This window comes from Budorcas taxicolor, chromosome X (genome assembly GCF_023091745.1).
Source record: "Budorcas taxicolor isolate Tak-1 chromosome X, Takin1.1, whole genome shotgun sequence".
Taxonomy (NCBI): domain Eukaryota; kingdom Metazoa; phylum Chordata; class Mammalia; order Artiodactyla; family Bovidae; genus Budorcas; species Budorcas taxicolor.
This window is the reverse complement of record NC_068935.1, coordinates 43,863,446-43,880,104: the sequence shown is the minus strand read 5'-3', so window position 1 is coordinate 43,880,104 and position 16,659 is coordinate 43,863,446. Positions and strand designations below refer to the sequence as shown.

The window sequence follows — 16,659 nt, the reverse complement described above, 5'->3', positions numbered from 1 at the left end:
TGCACTTAGCACAATGCCCAGCACATAGAAGGTGTTCAACAAATGCCAGGTCCTCCCTAATAATCGGGGTTACAAGAATATTATTTTGATGTATTTTCAATTATCCACAATAACAGCACAGGAACTGTAAAATAAAAGGATTTGAACAGTAAGGAGAAAGAAACACAATCATAACAACAGTCAAAGTCTGATTTAGGGCTGGTTGCTATTTAGAGTATTAAAAGAAAGACGTAAAATGGAAAATGGACTCTATAAGATGTGAAAGAAATACTGTTTTCTCTAATGAACCTTAAAACATTCTGGAAGCTCAGTAGCTCTCAAGATCTATGAAGTTACAGCAAACACAGAAGTAAAACCTACAACAGCTTTAACTATAGACTGCTGTACCCATGGAAACAAATGAAGAAATCCTGAGATACAAGGGAGCTTTTTCCAATCGAATACAGTAGTGTGCATTCAAGAATAAGATCTTACAACCTTGGCCTTGACTGTCAGGTCAGAAACAGTGCTGATCATGAAGATAAGAAAGAATGATAATATCTAGTTGTTGATTTGGGCTGGGATAAATCAGACTGTCTCATATGCTGCAGATACAAGAAAATTTTTGATCCAGTTTGGAGATATGAATAATAAGCCTTAAATATATGCATATCCATTGACCAAGCAATTCGACCTCTAGGAATACATCCTAAGGAAATAGCCAAGTGCACAATGGTATATGCATTTCCAAACATTCACACTGTTATTCATAATAGTAAGAGCAAAATTCTCAGTTACCCATAATAACAAAAACCTAAAAACAACACAGAAGTCCAATGGTAGAGATTTGGTTAATAAATTACAATATAAGCAGCCATTAATATAATGATATTTACTAACATAAATATCTATGCTATATTATATTTAATAATCAGTTTATAAGAGTACCTAGAGTGTTGCCTCTTTTTGTTAAAAAAATACATAGAGTAGAGTAAGAGGTCTGGAAAGACATCCCTCCAAGTGTTAATGATAGTTTTTATCTTTCCTTTGCATATTTTCCATTTTTTCTGTGCTACATGTTATATACTTATTATAATGAATAAATGAAATATTAGGGACTTATCTAAGCTTAAAATTCTCTCATGGTTAAAAGAAAAATAACCCAAATTACATTTTAATACTAAAATGAGGTCCCCAATCAAATACATACCTTATATGCAAACATGACAGCATGGCAGTGGTGCCACCACCAAACACCCACACAGTAAAAAACACAATCAGAAGTGTGGTGCTGAACATCATCTGCCGGGCATAAGTGGCCGTATCTCGAATGGCCAAGGCAAACGCCATCGCACCACGAAGGCCTGCAAGGGAATAGGAGGAGGACAACATGAACTTCATAAATTCAAAGACATAAGGTACATTCTGAGACCTTAGAATAGCATGAACAAATACATATTTCAACATACATAGGTATATACAACCAAATACAAAAAGAATGAGTAGATGATACTCACAAGCATTGGTCATTTAATAATTTTTTAAACTCTATTTTAAAATGTACTTACACTAAAGTTCACTCTTTCAGGTGTACAGTTCCATAAGTTTTGACAAATGTATAGAGGTGTGTAACCACTACCACAAACGAGACACAGTGGTTTCATCACCCCTCTCCCAAATTCCTTTGTGCTACCTTCCTTTTGGTCTAACCTCTCATAATCCTACCAAACTCTTGGTAACTACTGATTTTCTCTGCATTGCTGGGTTTTTGTCTTTTTGAGGATGTCGTGTAAATGGAACATACAGAATGAAACCATTTGAGCCTGGCTTCTTTCACTCAGCACAATGCCTCTGAGGTCCATATATGTTCTATGTATCACTGGTTTGTTCTTTTTAGCACTGAGGAATATTCCATGGCATGGAGGTACCAGTATTTTGCATACTCCCTCACTCACTGGAAGACAGACAATTGGGCTGTTTCCAGGTTTTGGCAATTATGAAGAGAGCTGCCATAAACATGCACATACAGATTTTTGTGTGAAAATGGGTTCATCTTTACCTTCTCTACTATGCTTAACATAGCTCTGAACTGGGAATTTGGAACCAGAACATGAGAAAACTCCCATAGAAAGGAATGGGACACTTTTAAAAAGGATGTTTTTTTGGAGGCTGTGATTTCAATGTTTAAGGGAGTCTAATATATTATCTTTGGAAGGGCTGATGCTAAAGCTGAAACTCCAATACTTTGGCCACCTCATGCGAAGAGTTGACTCACTGGAAAAGACTCTGATGCTGGGAGGGATTGGGGGCAGGAAGAGAAGGGGATGACAGAGGATGAGATGGCTGGATGGCATCACCAACTCGATGGACATGAGTTTGGGTTAACTCCGGGAGTTAGTGATTGTCAGGGAGGCCTGGCGTGCTGCAATTCACGGGGTCGCAAAGAGTCGGACACGACTGAGTGACTGAACTGAACTGAATATATTACCCGCATATTATTTCCATCTAAAATCAGACTGGTATATGCACTGTAAGTTGTTTCCTAGAGGAGGCAAGAAATAGAGAGTTAAAACTTACCAGCAAACATCATCATGTGTTGAAAATTTGATCCAATCTTACTTCTTCTACCCAAATTAAGTAAGAGGGACAAGGGGTAAATATTGGCAGCTCTTCCCAAGAAAATAGCAATCTAAAATTATTAATAGGTTAAGGATAATTCTTTTTATCGTTAACATTATTTAGACCATGCATTCCTATCACTGGACTTTTGTACTGTTTCTAGGATTTTGCTGTTATGGCTAATGATTGAGGGGGGAGCCACCTGGGTCCCTAAGAATAAGGACAACTCCCTAAGGATGGTTACAAGGCTGTGTGGGTCCCTGGTGATTTTGTGGAGCAGAGCCTACTACACCAGTCCAGACTTTTACATGAGAGAGAAATACATTTCTATCTTTTTAAACCTCGGTTAACTTTGGTAATTGCCACATGAAACCAAACCTATATCCTAACAAATACAGCCAGAAAGAGAACAAGTATCTCCTGGTAAGAGTCAATTTCCATGGTAGGATTCTGTTTTGAGGAATTTCAACTCCTAACAGACTCGAAAACCTACAGAAAATATTTAGCCTTGGTTCTGGGTAAGTACTGTGGATTCAAGCCACTTGACTGCTTAAAAATTTCTTAAAGACTAGCAGGATATGAAGTTACTGAACTCATGGGAGTCTTCCAGTTAAGGTTCTTCTCTTATGAATACGGCTTTATCTTTTTCTGCCTGAAGTTCATTCTCAGAAGACTAAGACTCAGTAGAATGGTATTTCAGTAATACTTCAGTTTCTAACACAGATCCTACTTAGAGTTTTAACTAAGAAAATATTTCTGACAATCTCGTTTGATAGAATCTTCATTCTGAGGTGGTTTCTTAAAATACTACTACTTTTGAAAATCACTAATTCTAACATCCCACTCTCTGACCACAATTTCTCTTTCCATGTTTTACATCCATCCATTGCAGATAATTCTTCCATCTCACTGGGACCTCCAGTCCAAAGACCCCTCTGCTTTTCCATCAGTCAGTTCTCTCCCCTCTTCATTTCCTTTTCTAGCCACATCTTAATAAAACTCTTTCCAGTACTCAGCAATCCCTTTCCCCTCTGTTTTCACTGCACCAACTTGACAAAACTCCAAACTCAGATGGACTCAGCTATCTGTTTTCTCCATGCTTATAGCTAAATAGTCCCGGATAAAGTCATACAACAGGGCAGACTGACTCTGCTGTTAAGATATATTCCTCAAACTCAAATGGGTCCCTAACACTGCTCAGTGATTCTACTGCATTTCTTTGCTAAATGCACTTTTCCACTCTCTGCAACAACTATTTCAGCAAAACTCCTATCATCGATGGGAGCCAGCCTCCTAGAGGGTTCCCTAGTATTCATACCCTTGTGTAGTCTCAGCTCACACTTTACCAGGGTTTATGTGTGATCAATAGAAAACAGCAGAAGGGAGATGGTACACTGTCTCCAAGATTAGGTCATAAAAGGCCCTTTGCACTCCATCTTGGTGCTCTCTCATCTCACTCTGTCCCCCTGGGGAAGCTATGTTGTGAGTTGCCCCATGGAGAGGTCCAAGTGGAGAAGAACTGAAGCCTCCAACTAATAGCCATGTCAGTGAGCTTGGGGTGGCTCCTCCATCCCCAGTCAAGTCTTGAGAGAGTACAGTCCCAGCCCAGAGCATGATTATAACCTCATGAGGGATACTGGAGCCTGCCAACTTAACCTACCAGTTAAGTTGCTTCTGGATTCCAGACTCAGAAACTGTGCAAAATAACAGGTTTGTTGTTTTAAGTTGCTAAATTTTAGGGTAATTTGTTACATAATAGATAACTGATAGGCCACCTGCTCCTATCTCACTTTGAGCAGATGATCTCACCCCCTACTTTACAGATAAAAATAGAAGTAATCAGAGAAATGCCACCTCGCAAATGTACATACTTTCATCTCTGCATACTCTACCCTCTCCTGGAACAATGGCGGAACTGTGTTTCCTCCCTCTGGAGGCCCATCCCCCCATGTGCTTTGGATTCCATCTCTTCCTGCCTTCTTGTGAAGTTGGCACTATTGCTTGCTCTTTTTCATGTAATCAGCGTCTCCTTTTCAACTCGGTTTTAAAAACTCAATGAGAGACAGAAAGAAAAGGGTGGCGGAGAGGGAAAGAGTGGGCAAGCCTCCTTCCATCTTTCATCATCTTTCAACTACTGCCCTGTGGCACAGACTGCAAACTGCTCTCCATCATCCAATCTTTCTTTCTTCCCTTCAGTAACAGAGGACAAACAGTTTTATCTTTTGGAGTTGGCAGAACAGTAGACTTTTTCTTGTCATTTCAATCTGTCAGTATTATTTGTGCAATAAACAAAAACGTAAATAGAATAGACTAGATAAAAGAGTTGAAATTCTTATTTACTTTACTCAGAGGAAAATATTATATATATTATTATACATATTATTTACATTAAAAATATATGTATCCTTATCAATTCTTATCAATCTTATCAATCATCCCACCCCCAAGAAAACACGTGCAAATCTCAATTTAAAAAGAAGTTTCCCAAACAGAATACAAAATAAAGGATACAAATGCTCCTACTACAAATGTTGGGTTAAAGACATGGTTCTGGAAGGTGAACAGTGTCAATCCCATGTAGGAGAAGATGAAATTCTCTGCCAAGAAATTGAGAAGCTCAAACAACTGAAACAAAATTTCAAAAGGTTAGTCCAGTAAAAATCTACATAATTTAAAAACATGAGTATTACTAAGATATTGAAACAGATACTTCAAATAGGTAATGTTCATGTATATCCTCCAAAACATGTGATTCAGAGGGAAGCAAATGTAGAGATGACATTTCTGGTCCCACAGAAAAAGCCATAAATGTTTCCCCTTCACTTGCCCAATCAACTTCCCTTCTTCAATTCCCATATTCAGTCATTCTCACCCTCATCCTCCAAATCCTGCCAATTTTTCTTCTGGAATGTTCTTGGCTGTCTCGGCCACTGTGTTAGTCTAACTTTCATCACTTCCCATCCATAATGCTGGGGGAGGACCCTAAGTGGTATCCCTGCCACCCTCATCTTCTACACCCCCACTCAATTAATCTCTAAATATGGCAGGTCCCAGACGCTTCCCTTTTTACAGGCTGTAAGACCCAGTTCAAATCATTTTATCCTGGCACAGAGTGCTTCATGACAACTCTCACACCAGCTTGCCATGTGATTTCCCTTTTTACATGGGTCTCAGCCCTCACTAAGAGAGTGAGGGCTTACACGTTATAGTCCTGCTCTGTTCCCTGCCCTGCTACCTGCCCACCTCCACCTGTTTACATCACTGTGATGAAAAGGCCACAACTAGAAGCATGAAAATTATAAAAGGAAAAATCTCATTTGTAAAGGCAAACAAACAGTAAAGGTAATAAATCAACCATATATAAAGCTAGTAGGAAGGTTAAAAGACAAAGGTAGTAAAATAATCTATATCTGCAATAAGAGATAAACAAAACAAAATGATGTAAAATATGATGTCAAAAACAGTAAACATGGCAAGTGGAGGGGAAATGCATTTGAACTTAAGAGATCAGCAAATATATGCACCCCAATGTTCACAGCAGCATTATTAACAATAATCAAAATATAGAAGCAACCTGACTGCCTATTAATAAATGAATGGATAAGATGTGGTGTATACACACACAAACACACACACACACACACACACACACACTGAAATATTACTCAACCATGAAAAGGAATTAAAATTTGCCATTTGCAGCAATATGGATGGACCTAGTGGGTACTATGCTAAGTGAAATAAGTCAGAGAAAGACAAATACTATGTGACCTCACTTATATGTGAATTCTAAAAACAAAGAAAAAAAAACAGAAACAGAGTTATAGATACAGAGAACAGATGGTGGCCAGAGGGGATAGAGTTGGGGGAAGGAAAGAAATAGGTGATAGAGATTAAGAGGTACAAATTTTAAGCTGCCAAATAAATGAGTCATGGGATGAAAGGGGAATATAGTCCACAGTTTGGGGAATATAGTCAATAGTAAGGTATTATCTTTCATCATGGTGATTATTTTGAAATGTATATAAAAACCAAATTGCTATGCTGTATAACAGGAACTAACATAGTGTTACAGGCCTCCCCAGTGGCTCAGCAGTAAAGAATCACCAGCAATGCAGGAGCCACAGGAGATGTGGGTTCAATCTGTGGGTTAAGAAGATCCCCTAGAGGAGGGCACGGCAATACACTCCAGTATTCTTGCCTAGAGAATCCCATGGACAAAGGAGCCTGATGGGTTACAGTCTACAGGGTCAGAAAGAGTCAGACATGATTGAAGTGACTCAGCATACACATACAACACAGTGTCACAGGTCAATTATACTTCAAAAATAAACTAACTCATAGAAAAAAGACATCAGATGTGTGGTTACCAAACACAAGTTGTAGGGAGAGGGGAATTGGATAGAGGAAGTAAAAAGGTACAAACTTTCAGTTATGAGATAAACAAGTACTAGGGATGTAATGCATAATATGATAAATATAATTAACACTGTGATATGTTATATATGAAAGTTGTTAAGAGTAAATCCTAAGAGTTCTCATCACAAGAAAAAATTTTTCCTATTTCTTTAATTTTGTATCTATACGACATGATGTGGTCACTATTTCATGAGGTATATAGATCAAACCATTACTCTGTACACTTTAAACTTAAGACAGTGCTGTATGCCAATCATAACTCAATAAAACTAGAAGGAAAAAAGCTATTAGAGGAAAACAAGCTAACCGACCACTGGAATCACAGTAGTAACAGCCCCTGGCTACTCTGCTGATCTATCTCTACCCTAAAAGCTGTCACCCTTCAATCTGCCAGTCTCATCTATTTCTGGAGCCAACAGAAGAGGAACTGAAATGAGCAGACATCACTTTGAACAGAACAAAGATTATTTTTCAGTAAAAAAAATTGTTTTGCTGCAAAAAAAAGTTTATTGACAAACTATAAAGTTTCTCTTACCTGTTTAGTTCTATGCTGAGACTCTGTGGACAAGTTATTGTACGTATAATGGGCCTGTGTGATGCCACAAAACAACACTGCAACCACACCTATAAAGACAATGAGTTCCAAGTTCACATCAAAGGCATGTTCCCAACTTTTATACCAAGGATCTTATTCATAGAAGTAAATTAGATGTTTAGTGTTAAATTTTTCAGTTGTGACTTACTTTGTTGAGAGGAACCGCTTCCACTGAAAATCTTTTACATTCTAAAATGATAGCATAAATGCCAACCCTAACAAGAGTGCTCAAACACTAGAGGAGTCGGTCCACACATAGAGAAAAAAATCACTGGCTAAGTCACTCCCTATAAGGGTTTACAATTAAAAGGAGAAAGTAACCTACCTGTGAAACCCCATGCTTCAGCTAAGAGGAAGGTACTCCAGGACATCAAGAAGAACAGGCCTGTCTCCAACAGCTGGAACTCTCGTAATTTGGTGAACTTAGTCACGTAAGACTGTCAAGGTTGATAACACGATCTCATAATATAGAAGTGTTACTAGAAAAAATAATAGTTGAAGCAAGGCAAGCCTGAAAGCAGGATTCTCCAGTCTCTAACACAAAAGTCACAGAATAAGGAGGCACTAAGTGAAGAAATTGTGAACACAAGCATTGTACTAAGGAGTGAGCAGTCCTCCCTTCCATGAGGAAGCTCTACAGCTTAGTCCATCCAGTTATTTTATGGGTATCACATGCTTTGTTAGAAACCATGCAGTAAGGAACAGTGTGTGTGCGTGCTCAGTAACTCAGTCGTGTCTGACTCTTCTGAGACCCATGGACTATAGCCCACCAGGCTCCTCTGTCAATGGAATTTTCCAGGCAAGAATACTGGAGTGGGTTGCCTTCATAATCCAAGTAAAGAACAGACACGACAGGAAAGGACAGGAGTGACAGATCAGATACACACCATGCCAACTCTACTCATTTGAGACCCAAAGCAAGACAGCTTCCATAATAACAGCAATTTATACCTAGTAAAAATGTCATTTTCATGAGATTTGATGTTTAATCCTCTCTGTGATGTAGAGTATCCCATGAGGAAACTGAGGCATGTCACTCACTCATACTAGTCTAACAAGTATTTGATAGTTGCCAGTGGAAGGGCCTGTATCAAGCTGTGGCAAATCTCAGCCTGGAGTCTATATTTCCTTCAACAAATGTGTACTACAACACAATGATAAAGTTCTTCAAGGAACTTAGGCTAGGAAAGAGATACTAGCTGGCCTGGTCCTTCTTCAGAACTGCTTTCACTGTCCCTTTAGGGCTCAGTATGCCTGAGAAAAAGCCCTAAGACAAGCTTCTTCCAGAACAAAAACTGAAGTACAGAAAATGAATATATTCTTGGAAAAGTATTTGTTTTCTATGAAAGTACCTTGAAAGTTCTGGAGCTGGAAGCTCTTTAGAGATCAAATCCTACTCATCTTTCCCGCTCTCCTCACCCGCCACCTTCCTACACTGAGGTCCCATGAAGTGCAGTACTAGCAATTCTTCTATATTAGGAGTTCCAAAAGGCAGAGGCCACAAGAGATCTTGTTTATCTGTGATACACAGGGCATAGCATGTGGTATATAACAAGTAATCAAGAAATTTTTTTGAAGAATGAAAAGCTTGATATAAAACAGAAAATTGAAGTTCCAGAAGTTTAGGTATACTTGCACTTAAAGAATCCAATAACAGAAAATTTAGATTCATTTATTAAACTGTCATTTTCTATTATATTTTAACTTATAAATGTGAAACTGCAACGACTAAGAAAAAAAGAAAATTTTTTGAATGAATGCAAGAATGACTGGCTCAATGTTTCTAAAAGCAAACTAGTGGTAATGTGTAGGACTTGAGAGTATAAGGTTAAAATTGGCGAGAGCGAAGATGAACTCCCATCTATCCTAACCCGGGAACTGTATTTTATTCAACTGGTATCAAGATCATACATTCCTACTCGTCCTATTAAATGAAGAGCAAAAGGATGCCAGGCTGAACAGCCAGCCACACAGAACACCCAAGAGGCTCTTTGGAAAATATCTACCTTTATATCAATTCAGTCTACAACCTTAAAATTCACCCCCAAAGGGTCACTATGTCTGAATAGAATTCCGTAGTGAGTGTTTAAGGGCATGAAGCCCTACACAAAGCAATGAAATTCTTTTATTTATTTACTGGTAAAGATGATTGCCTAATTCAAACCAAGAACTTGGTTATAAGGTTAATAATTATAACATGATGTCAATTGCAAAAGTAGGGGAGACCATGGAACACATTATTACATTACTCTGTAAAGTTAACAAGAAAAGATAAATATAATAAAAGGATATTAAAGCTGTCACCACTCCAGTAGCAGCACCCATTGCGAAAGAGCCACTGAAGATTCCAAGGAAAATCCCAATAGACTTGAACATGGCTGTGACATCAAAGGTGTGGCTGTTGTCTCCAGCTGGCTGGTATGCTACAATTGAGCTATGAAAGAGAAACAAATGGCTCTTTCTTTGAGAAGCAACTTTTACTTTTAAAACATTATCTAAAAAATTTTAAAAATTACCTAGTGTCAAACTTGATGATGAAATAAGAGGGGGTGAAAACCCAAAACTTTGGATTTGAATTGCCAAAATAAGGACCAAAGGTTACCAAAACACGCTGAAGTGGATCAGCTAACAAGAAAACAGCTTTTGTTAAGTGACAATTTCAGAAGGTAGAACATTTTATTCAGTAAGATCCTCTTCATGAAGGTCAAACCAAGCCTTTTCCTCCAGTCTCAAGATACCAGGCAGCACTATTCTTTTGTGACTGTTTACTTACTGGTACTGAGTGCCTGAAAGCCCTAACGTACTAATAATGTGAACAAACTAATGAAAAATCCCCCACATTTCCAACGGAGTATGCATAAAAATATAAAGAACACGGTTCAATACTCAATCCAGTCACATTTTGTTTTTCCTATGGGAAAAATAAAAAGGATGACTAAAGAACCCTTTCAACTTTTAGAATACCAGATGGCCCAGAACCTCCTATCTATTCACTCACTGAAATGGACTTTTATAGATAGAAGGGCTTGAAAGGCCTTCCAAGGAGTTAAGAGTCCACTCAACAGTACTTTTAGCATACCCAGCTGAATCCTTCACCTAAACTTCTGAAAGAAAGTCACTCTGTAAGAGACCAAGACAGGTAATTAGAAGGGACACTCTCCATCTTGAATTCATAGTCCAAACCTGGTCTAGAAATACTTCTTTTGAAACAGTCGCCCCAGGAACTAAACACAGCTGAGAAAATCACTCTTGCTAGTGGGTCTCTGGCAAAAGCACCTACCATTACTAAGTCAGTTTTCATCACAGTTAATTGAGTACCAGTGTTTGTATAATAAATCCAGACTCAAAGACATCACACAAGTCATGTCAAAGAAAAGAAGCAGAAAAAACACATCCCTAAGAATATAATGAATTCTCCCTGTGGTTATTGCAATGTTTTTTCTGATTCGAGGCTAAAAAATGACATTGCTATACCATGTACACTAAGTTCTCTTCACACCTCCCTAGTTAAGTTAAAAAACAAAACAAAATCTAAGACCAAGCTAACATTTCCTAATTTTACCTATCTTATTGAAGTATAACTTCAATATGAATTTCTGGTAATGGCATATAGAAATTTCTGAGACTCAATCTGAATTGAAAACTTTAAAATCTGCATTTAAATCTTCAAAATGACCAGATCATTTTGTGAATGGTAGATCTGCTACTGTTTTAGTGAATATGAAATGGCTTTTCATGTCATACTATCTTACCTACACATAAAGGACCCTACCACTGTAAATGAGAGTTGACTATATTATAGCATGAAAATATAGCAGCTGGCTGGAGAAAGGAAATACCACTACAACAACATTCTTTCTCTCTGGCCATAGTTTTCAAAATGCTGACAGGAACAAAGTATCAATGCAATGCCTTCTGAGATCACTTTCCCTAGAGTAGTTCATGGAAATTCAAGATTCACATTAATCATTATTTTATTCTTTAATCTCTAAAATGTACAGGAAAAGCATGGTGGGCTGAGAACAGATGAGAGGTTTGTCTTCTTCCTGTTCAAATGCTGGCCTCTGGAGTGAAATCTTAACTCATCTTTTCTACATCAGTCAACATTTTAACTTGAGGCAGCAGCATTTTTTTGAACACTTAAAAAAAATCTTGAGAGTAATACAATGTACAATTTAGGGGGGAAAATCACCCCGCCATCCCACTACCCTGACAGAGCTCTTATTTCCCTTCTGTATTTCTTCCCCCTCCTTTTGTTTTTGTTCAGTCACTCAGTTGTGTTGAACTCTTTGCAACCCCATGGACTGTAGCACACCAGGCTTTCCTGTCCTTCACTATCTCCCAGAGTTTGCTCAAACTCATGTCCATTGAGTCAATGATGCCATCGAACCATCTAATAATCCTGTCACCTCCTTCTCGTTATGTCCTCAATCTTTCTGTTACATGCATACTCGTTCATGTTTAGTTGTAGTTATAATGAACATACAGTTCTGAATTCTGCTTCATCAACTGACAATGACATAAGAATGACTACAGTCTCTCTAGTCGTGTTTTTTTAAGACATCAAAATGGTCCAAATGGATATAACATAATTTATTTAACCATTTCCTCACTATTGGACATTTTAAAGTTGCTTCTAATATTTTTGCCACTATAAATAACAGTGTGAAAGAACATATTTGTGCTTTTTACAAATTTTGGACTGTTTTCCCATTTTACATTCTTAGAAACAAGGTATTAACTAAACCTATAGCTGCTTTTACATGTTGAGCAATAGCTTACAACAAAATCTGTATTATATTTTAAGAGGGAAATATGACTATATCTCTCAATTCTTTAGTAATGATATCCAATGGCCTAGAAATTCTACTTTCAAAAAATATCCTACAGAAATACTCTCAAGGATTCACAAAGATTTATATATAAATATATTCACTGCAGTGCTATTCACGATAATACAATATTAGAAAACACTAAATATTAATCAACAGGGGAACTGCAGAGGTACATTGGTAGTGTATCCATACAATGGGATAAAGGAGGTATTAATGTAGTACAATGTCCAAGTGAAAGAAGCAAAGTTACAGGAAAGTATGTATAGTGCTATGCCTTTTTGTTTAAAAATTAATATTATTTATATGTATGCTAATATCCTAATGGAAAAAATCTGGATGAAAACATTAATAAGTGGTTATTTCTGAGAATTGAAATTTCAGGAATTTTCTACTAAGTCAAATACTTTAAATTTTTGTTAAAAACATACATTAATTTATTATCATAAATGACAAAAGATAAAATACAAAAGAGCAAGTAATACCAATTTCAACGTCAACAACAACGTACAAGTGATATAGTTTTAAAACGACATCAGGGTTTCTCAATCCTGGCATTACTGACATTCAGGGCCAGGTAATTATTTGTTGGGTAGTGGGTGCTGTCCTGTGTATTGAACGATTTTTTAACAGTACTCTTGGCTTCTACTCACTAGATGCCAACAGCAACGTCCTCCTGTTCTTGATAATCAAAATGTCCCTAGACGTTGCCAAATATCCCCTGGTTGGGGGGTGGTAATGGTGCAAAACTGTCCCCAGTTAAGAATGACTATAGTAGACCATTACCAGCAGTAACTATTTTTCATTAACAATTTTGTTCTTGGTAACTGAATAAGTAAAAATGGCCACTAATTTAACATGTGTATCTCTGGTAACTAGTAAAGTTAAACAGTTTGTCTGTCATGTTTGTTTACTCATACTTACATTTTATAAAATGTAAATGACCCCCAAAACATATTTTAAATTAGTCTCTAGGGTTATGATGGTATACCCATTCATAGGACTACTATTCAAAGTAGACCATCTCTAGGTATACACAACACTATATCAGTACATACAGCTCTACCTCATATAGCAATGAGGGAATCAGTTTCACTCCACCCTCACCAGATTAAAGTATTGACATTAACAACAAAAAAAAAGTTACTGTCAATCTAACAGGTCAAAAAACAAATAAAAACAACTTCCAACATAAATTTCAAGAATGGATATCTTAACCTGCTAACTGCCAAAGAGAAGTCCTTCAGGAAGGGGTCCCCCTCTTTCCACAAGGCTGTTTCTACAGAATATACACGTTAGAAAATCACCAAACAGAAGTCAACACAAAGTAGACTATTACATCTAGTGAAAGTCACTCAGTCACGTCCGACTCTTTGAGACCCCATGGACTATACAATCCATGAAATTCTCCAGGCCAGAATACTCGAGTGGGTAGCCGTTCCCTTCTCCAGGGGATTTTCCCGACCCAGGAATCAAACCAGGGTCTCCTGCATTGCAGGCAGATTCTTTACCAGCTGAGCTATCTAACCTACTTTTAAAGACAAACGAAAGATGATGAAAAACGGAATGCCAAGCACTTCAGTTAGTAACCTCTTACGAAAGTGAAAGTGTTAGTCACTCACTTATGCTCAACTCTTTGAGACCCCATGGACTGCAGCCCACCAGGCTCCTCTGTCCATGGGATTTTACAGGCAAGGATACTAGAATGGTTTGCCATTTCCTTCTCCAGGGGATCTTCCCTACCCAAGGATCAAACCTAGGTCTCCTGCACTGCAGGCAGATGCTTTACCATCTGAGCCACCACAGTCACAAAAAATTCTGGCAATAAATATGGTAGAGGGGGTAGAATTTATATGCACTACATTCACAAAAGAAGATCTGATCTTTTGCACATCTTCATGCACAACATTTAAGGAATTAGCGTTACATCTCAGAAAGGATAATTTTCCACTTTGCAGTTAGACAATGGGGGAAATCAAATTGTGTAAACCAGAGTCAGCGACTGACTGCTCTTTTATGGTTAATGAAGTGGAAATTAAGGAGAGAAATAAAAGTAAGGAGGAAAGGTGAGGGATTTTACTTCTCTCTTGTAGAAAGTTCTGGTGTAGAGTAAAGGCAGTTGTCTATAGGGCTAGATATTTGCTTAGTAGGAGTGAGTTGGCAGGCCACAGCTCCTCAGAGGTTCACATCCACTCTTTCACCTGCAAATATCTTCTAGCAGCATATATCGTGATTTCTACACTTAGATTAAAATACTGCTCATTTTCATTGTTTTCAAAAAGTGTCCGACTCTTTGTGACCCCATGGAGTCCATGGGGATTCTCCAGGCCAAAATACTGGAGTGAGTAGCCATTCCCTTCTCCAGGAAATCTTCCCAACCCATGGATCGAACCCAGCTCTCCCACATTGCAGGCAGATTCTTTACCAAAATTCTATAAAACAATTATCCTTCAATTAAAAAATAAATTTAAAAAGCATACTACTTAGCACTTCTAAAAATTAAGTTTCTGAAATGATTATTGTAAATAAGAGAAATATGAATTAAAGTATGAAGTATTTCTTAATCATCAAATTGGCAAAAATAGCAAAGTCTGCCAAATACTCTATTGGTGAAGTTATGAGGAAACAGGCACTCTCATAATTTGGTGGCTAAAATGCAAAACAGCTAATTGACAGGCAATTTAGCAATTTAACAAAATTACAAATGTATTTACCCTTTAACCCACTAATCTCACTTCTGAGAATTTATCCTACCAATAACCAATATACTAATGTACATAAAAAACAGGCAAGTTCAAAGTTAATCACAGCAACATTATTTGAGATAGCAAAGAATTGTAAACCCTTTATGTTTCCAGCAATAGAAGACTGATTAAGTAAACTATAGTACAGTTCATAGTACTGTACACAGAATACTATGTGCCTGTAAATGAAGAATGAGAAACTCCTTGCTTTGATACAGAAAGATCTCCAGAATGTAGTTATGTGAGAGGAAGTCAGGTATAGAACATATACAGCATGCTACTTTTAAAATATGAAATGAGGCAAATTAAGAATATTTATTCATATACGTGCTTGCATTTGAAGAAACACTAGGATACACAAGAAACTAATAAAAATGGTTACCTATAAGGGACTGGGGGGATAGGTGGATGAGGACAGGAGTGAGAATGTGACTTTTTAATGTATCCCTTTCTACATAGTTTTGATTTTTGAACCATGTGAATATATAGCTATGCCAAAAAATTCAATTTGAAGAAAAAATGTCCATGTTAAAACAGAATGCAAAATTATACATACACTACAATCACAACTATGTAAAAATATTACACATAGAAGAAAAGACATTTTTAAAATGTCCTAGAATGCTTACAGTAATTGTCTTTAGGTGTCAGGGATACATGTCACTTTTCCTTCCTTTTCTTCTGTGCATTTAAAAAAAAAAATTATTGGAGTATAGCTGCTTCACAATGTTGTCTTATTTTCTGCTGTACAGCAAACTGAATCAGCCATGCATATACATATATTCCCCTCTTTTTTTGGTTTCTATGAATTTTCCATGTTATCTATAAGTACATATTTATTCACGGGGGAAAAATGCTTCAGTTTTTCAAATGTTTCTATTCATAATGTACTCTACTCAATAAGTGACTTCTGCCCAGCATAGAATTGCTTAGTAACTGTATGTTTACTATTGGGAACTTTAGTTTGTTTTGTATTTTTTGATATCTTTGGGTTACTAGACAAGTACAATTACAAAATTATTCTTGTACTTGTATGTTTGATCACAAGTCTGAATATATGTGTGGGGTAAATTCTTAGAAAGTGGACTTTGTGGATCGAAAAATAGAACATTAAAACACTGGTAAACAGTGAAAAAAAAAAAGTGACTTCTGGTTCTTAGAATCCTAATGTTCAACATACAGAATAAAATAAGAAGAAAAAAACACTTACGAAGATAGCACTATGGCAACAGCATCATTGAGGACACTTTCACCAAAAAGAAGTGCATAGAGTTCAACATCAACTTGAAGCTCATGGAATATGGCAAGAACAGTCACTAGCAAGTAGAAAGAGTCACAGGAATATTAAAACATTACAAATATAACATATTTCCCTCCATAGATGATCATACTAGTTACTTAGAAATTCCCTTCTTCATCTCAGAATTCAATCCTAACAAACATTCGTACCATATTAAAGATTCAGTAATTT

General features: G+C 37.1%; 1 protein-coding gene across 1 annotated transcript in view; it reads right to left on the bottom strand.

The window, feature by feature from the left end:
- SLC9A6 (solute carrier family 9 member A6) overlaps positions 1-16,659 on the bottom strand; it is a 50,778-nt gene that overhangs the window by 20,729 nt on the left and 13,390 nt on the right. The window contains 7 exon segments of the mRNA XM_052662926.1: positions 1,190-1,343; positions 2,557-2,668; positions 5,110-5,223; positions 7,553-7,641; positions 7,938-8,043; positions 9,905-10,046; positions 16,399-16,504. Coding sequence (XP_052518886.1) covers positions 1,190-1,343; positions 2,557-2,668; positions 5,110-5,223; positions 7,553-7,641; positions 7,938-8,043; positions 9,905-10,046; positions 16,399-16,504 — 823 coding nt within the window.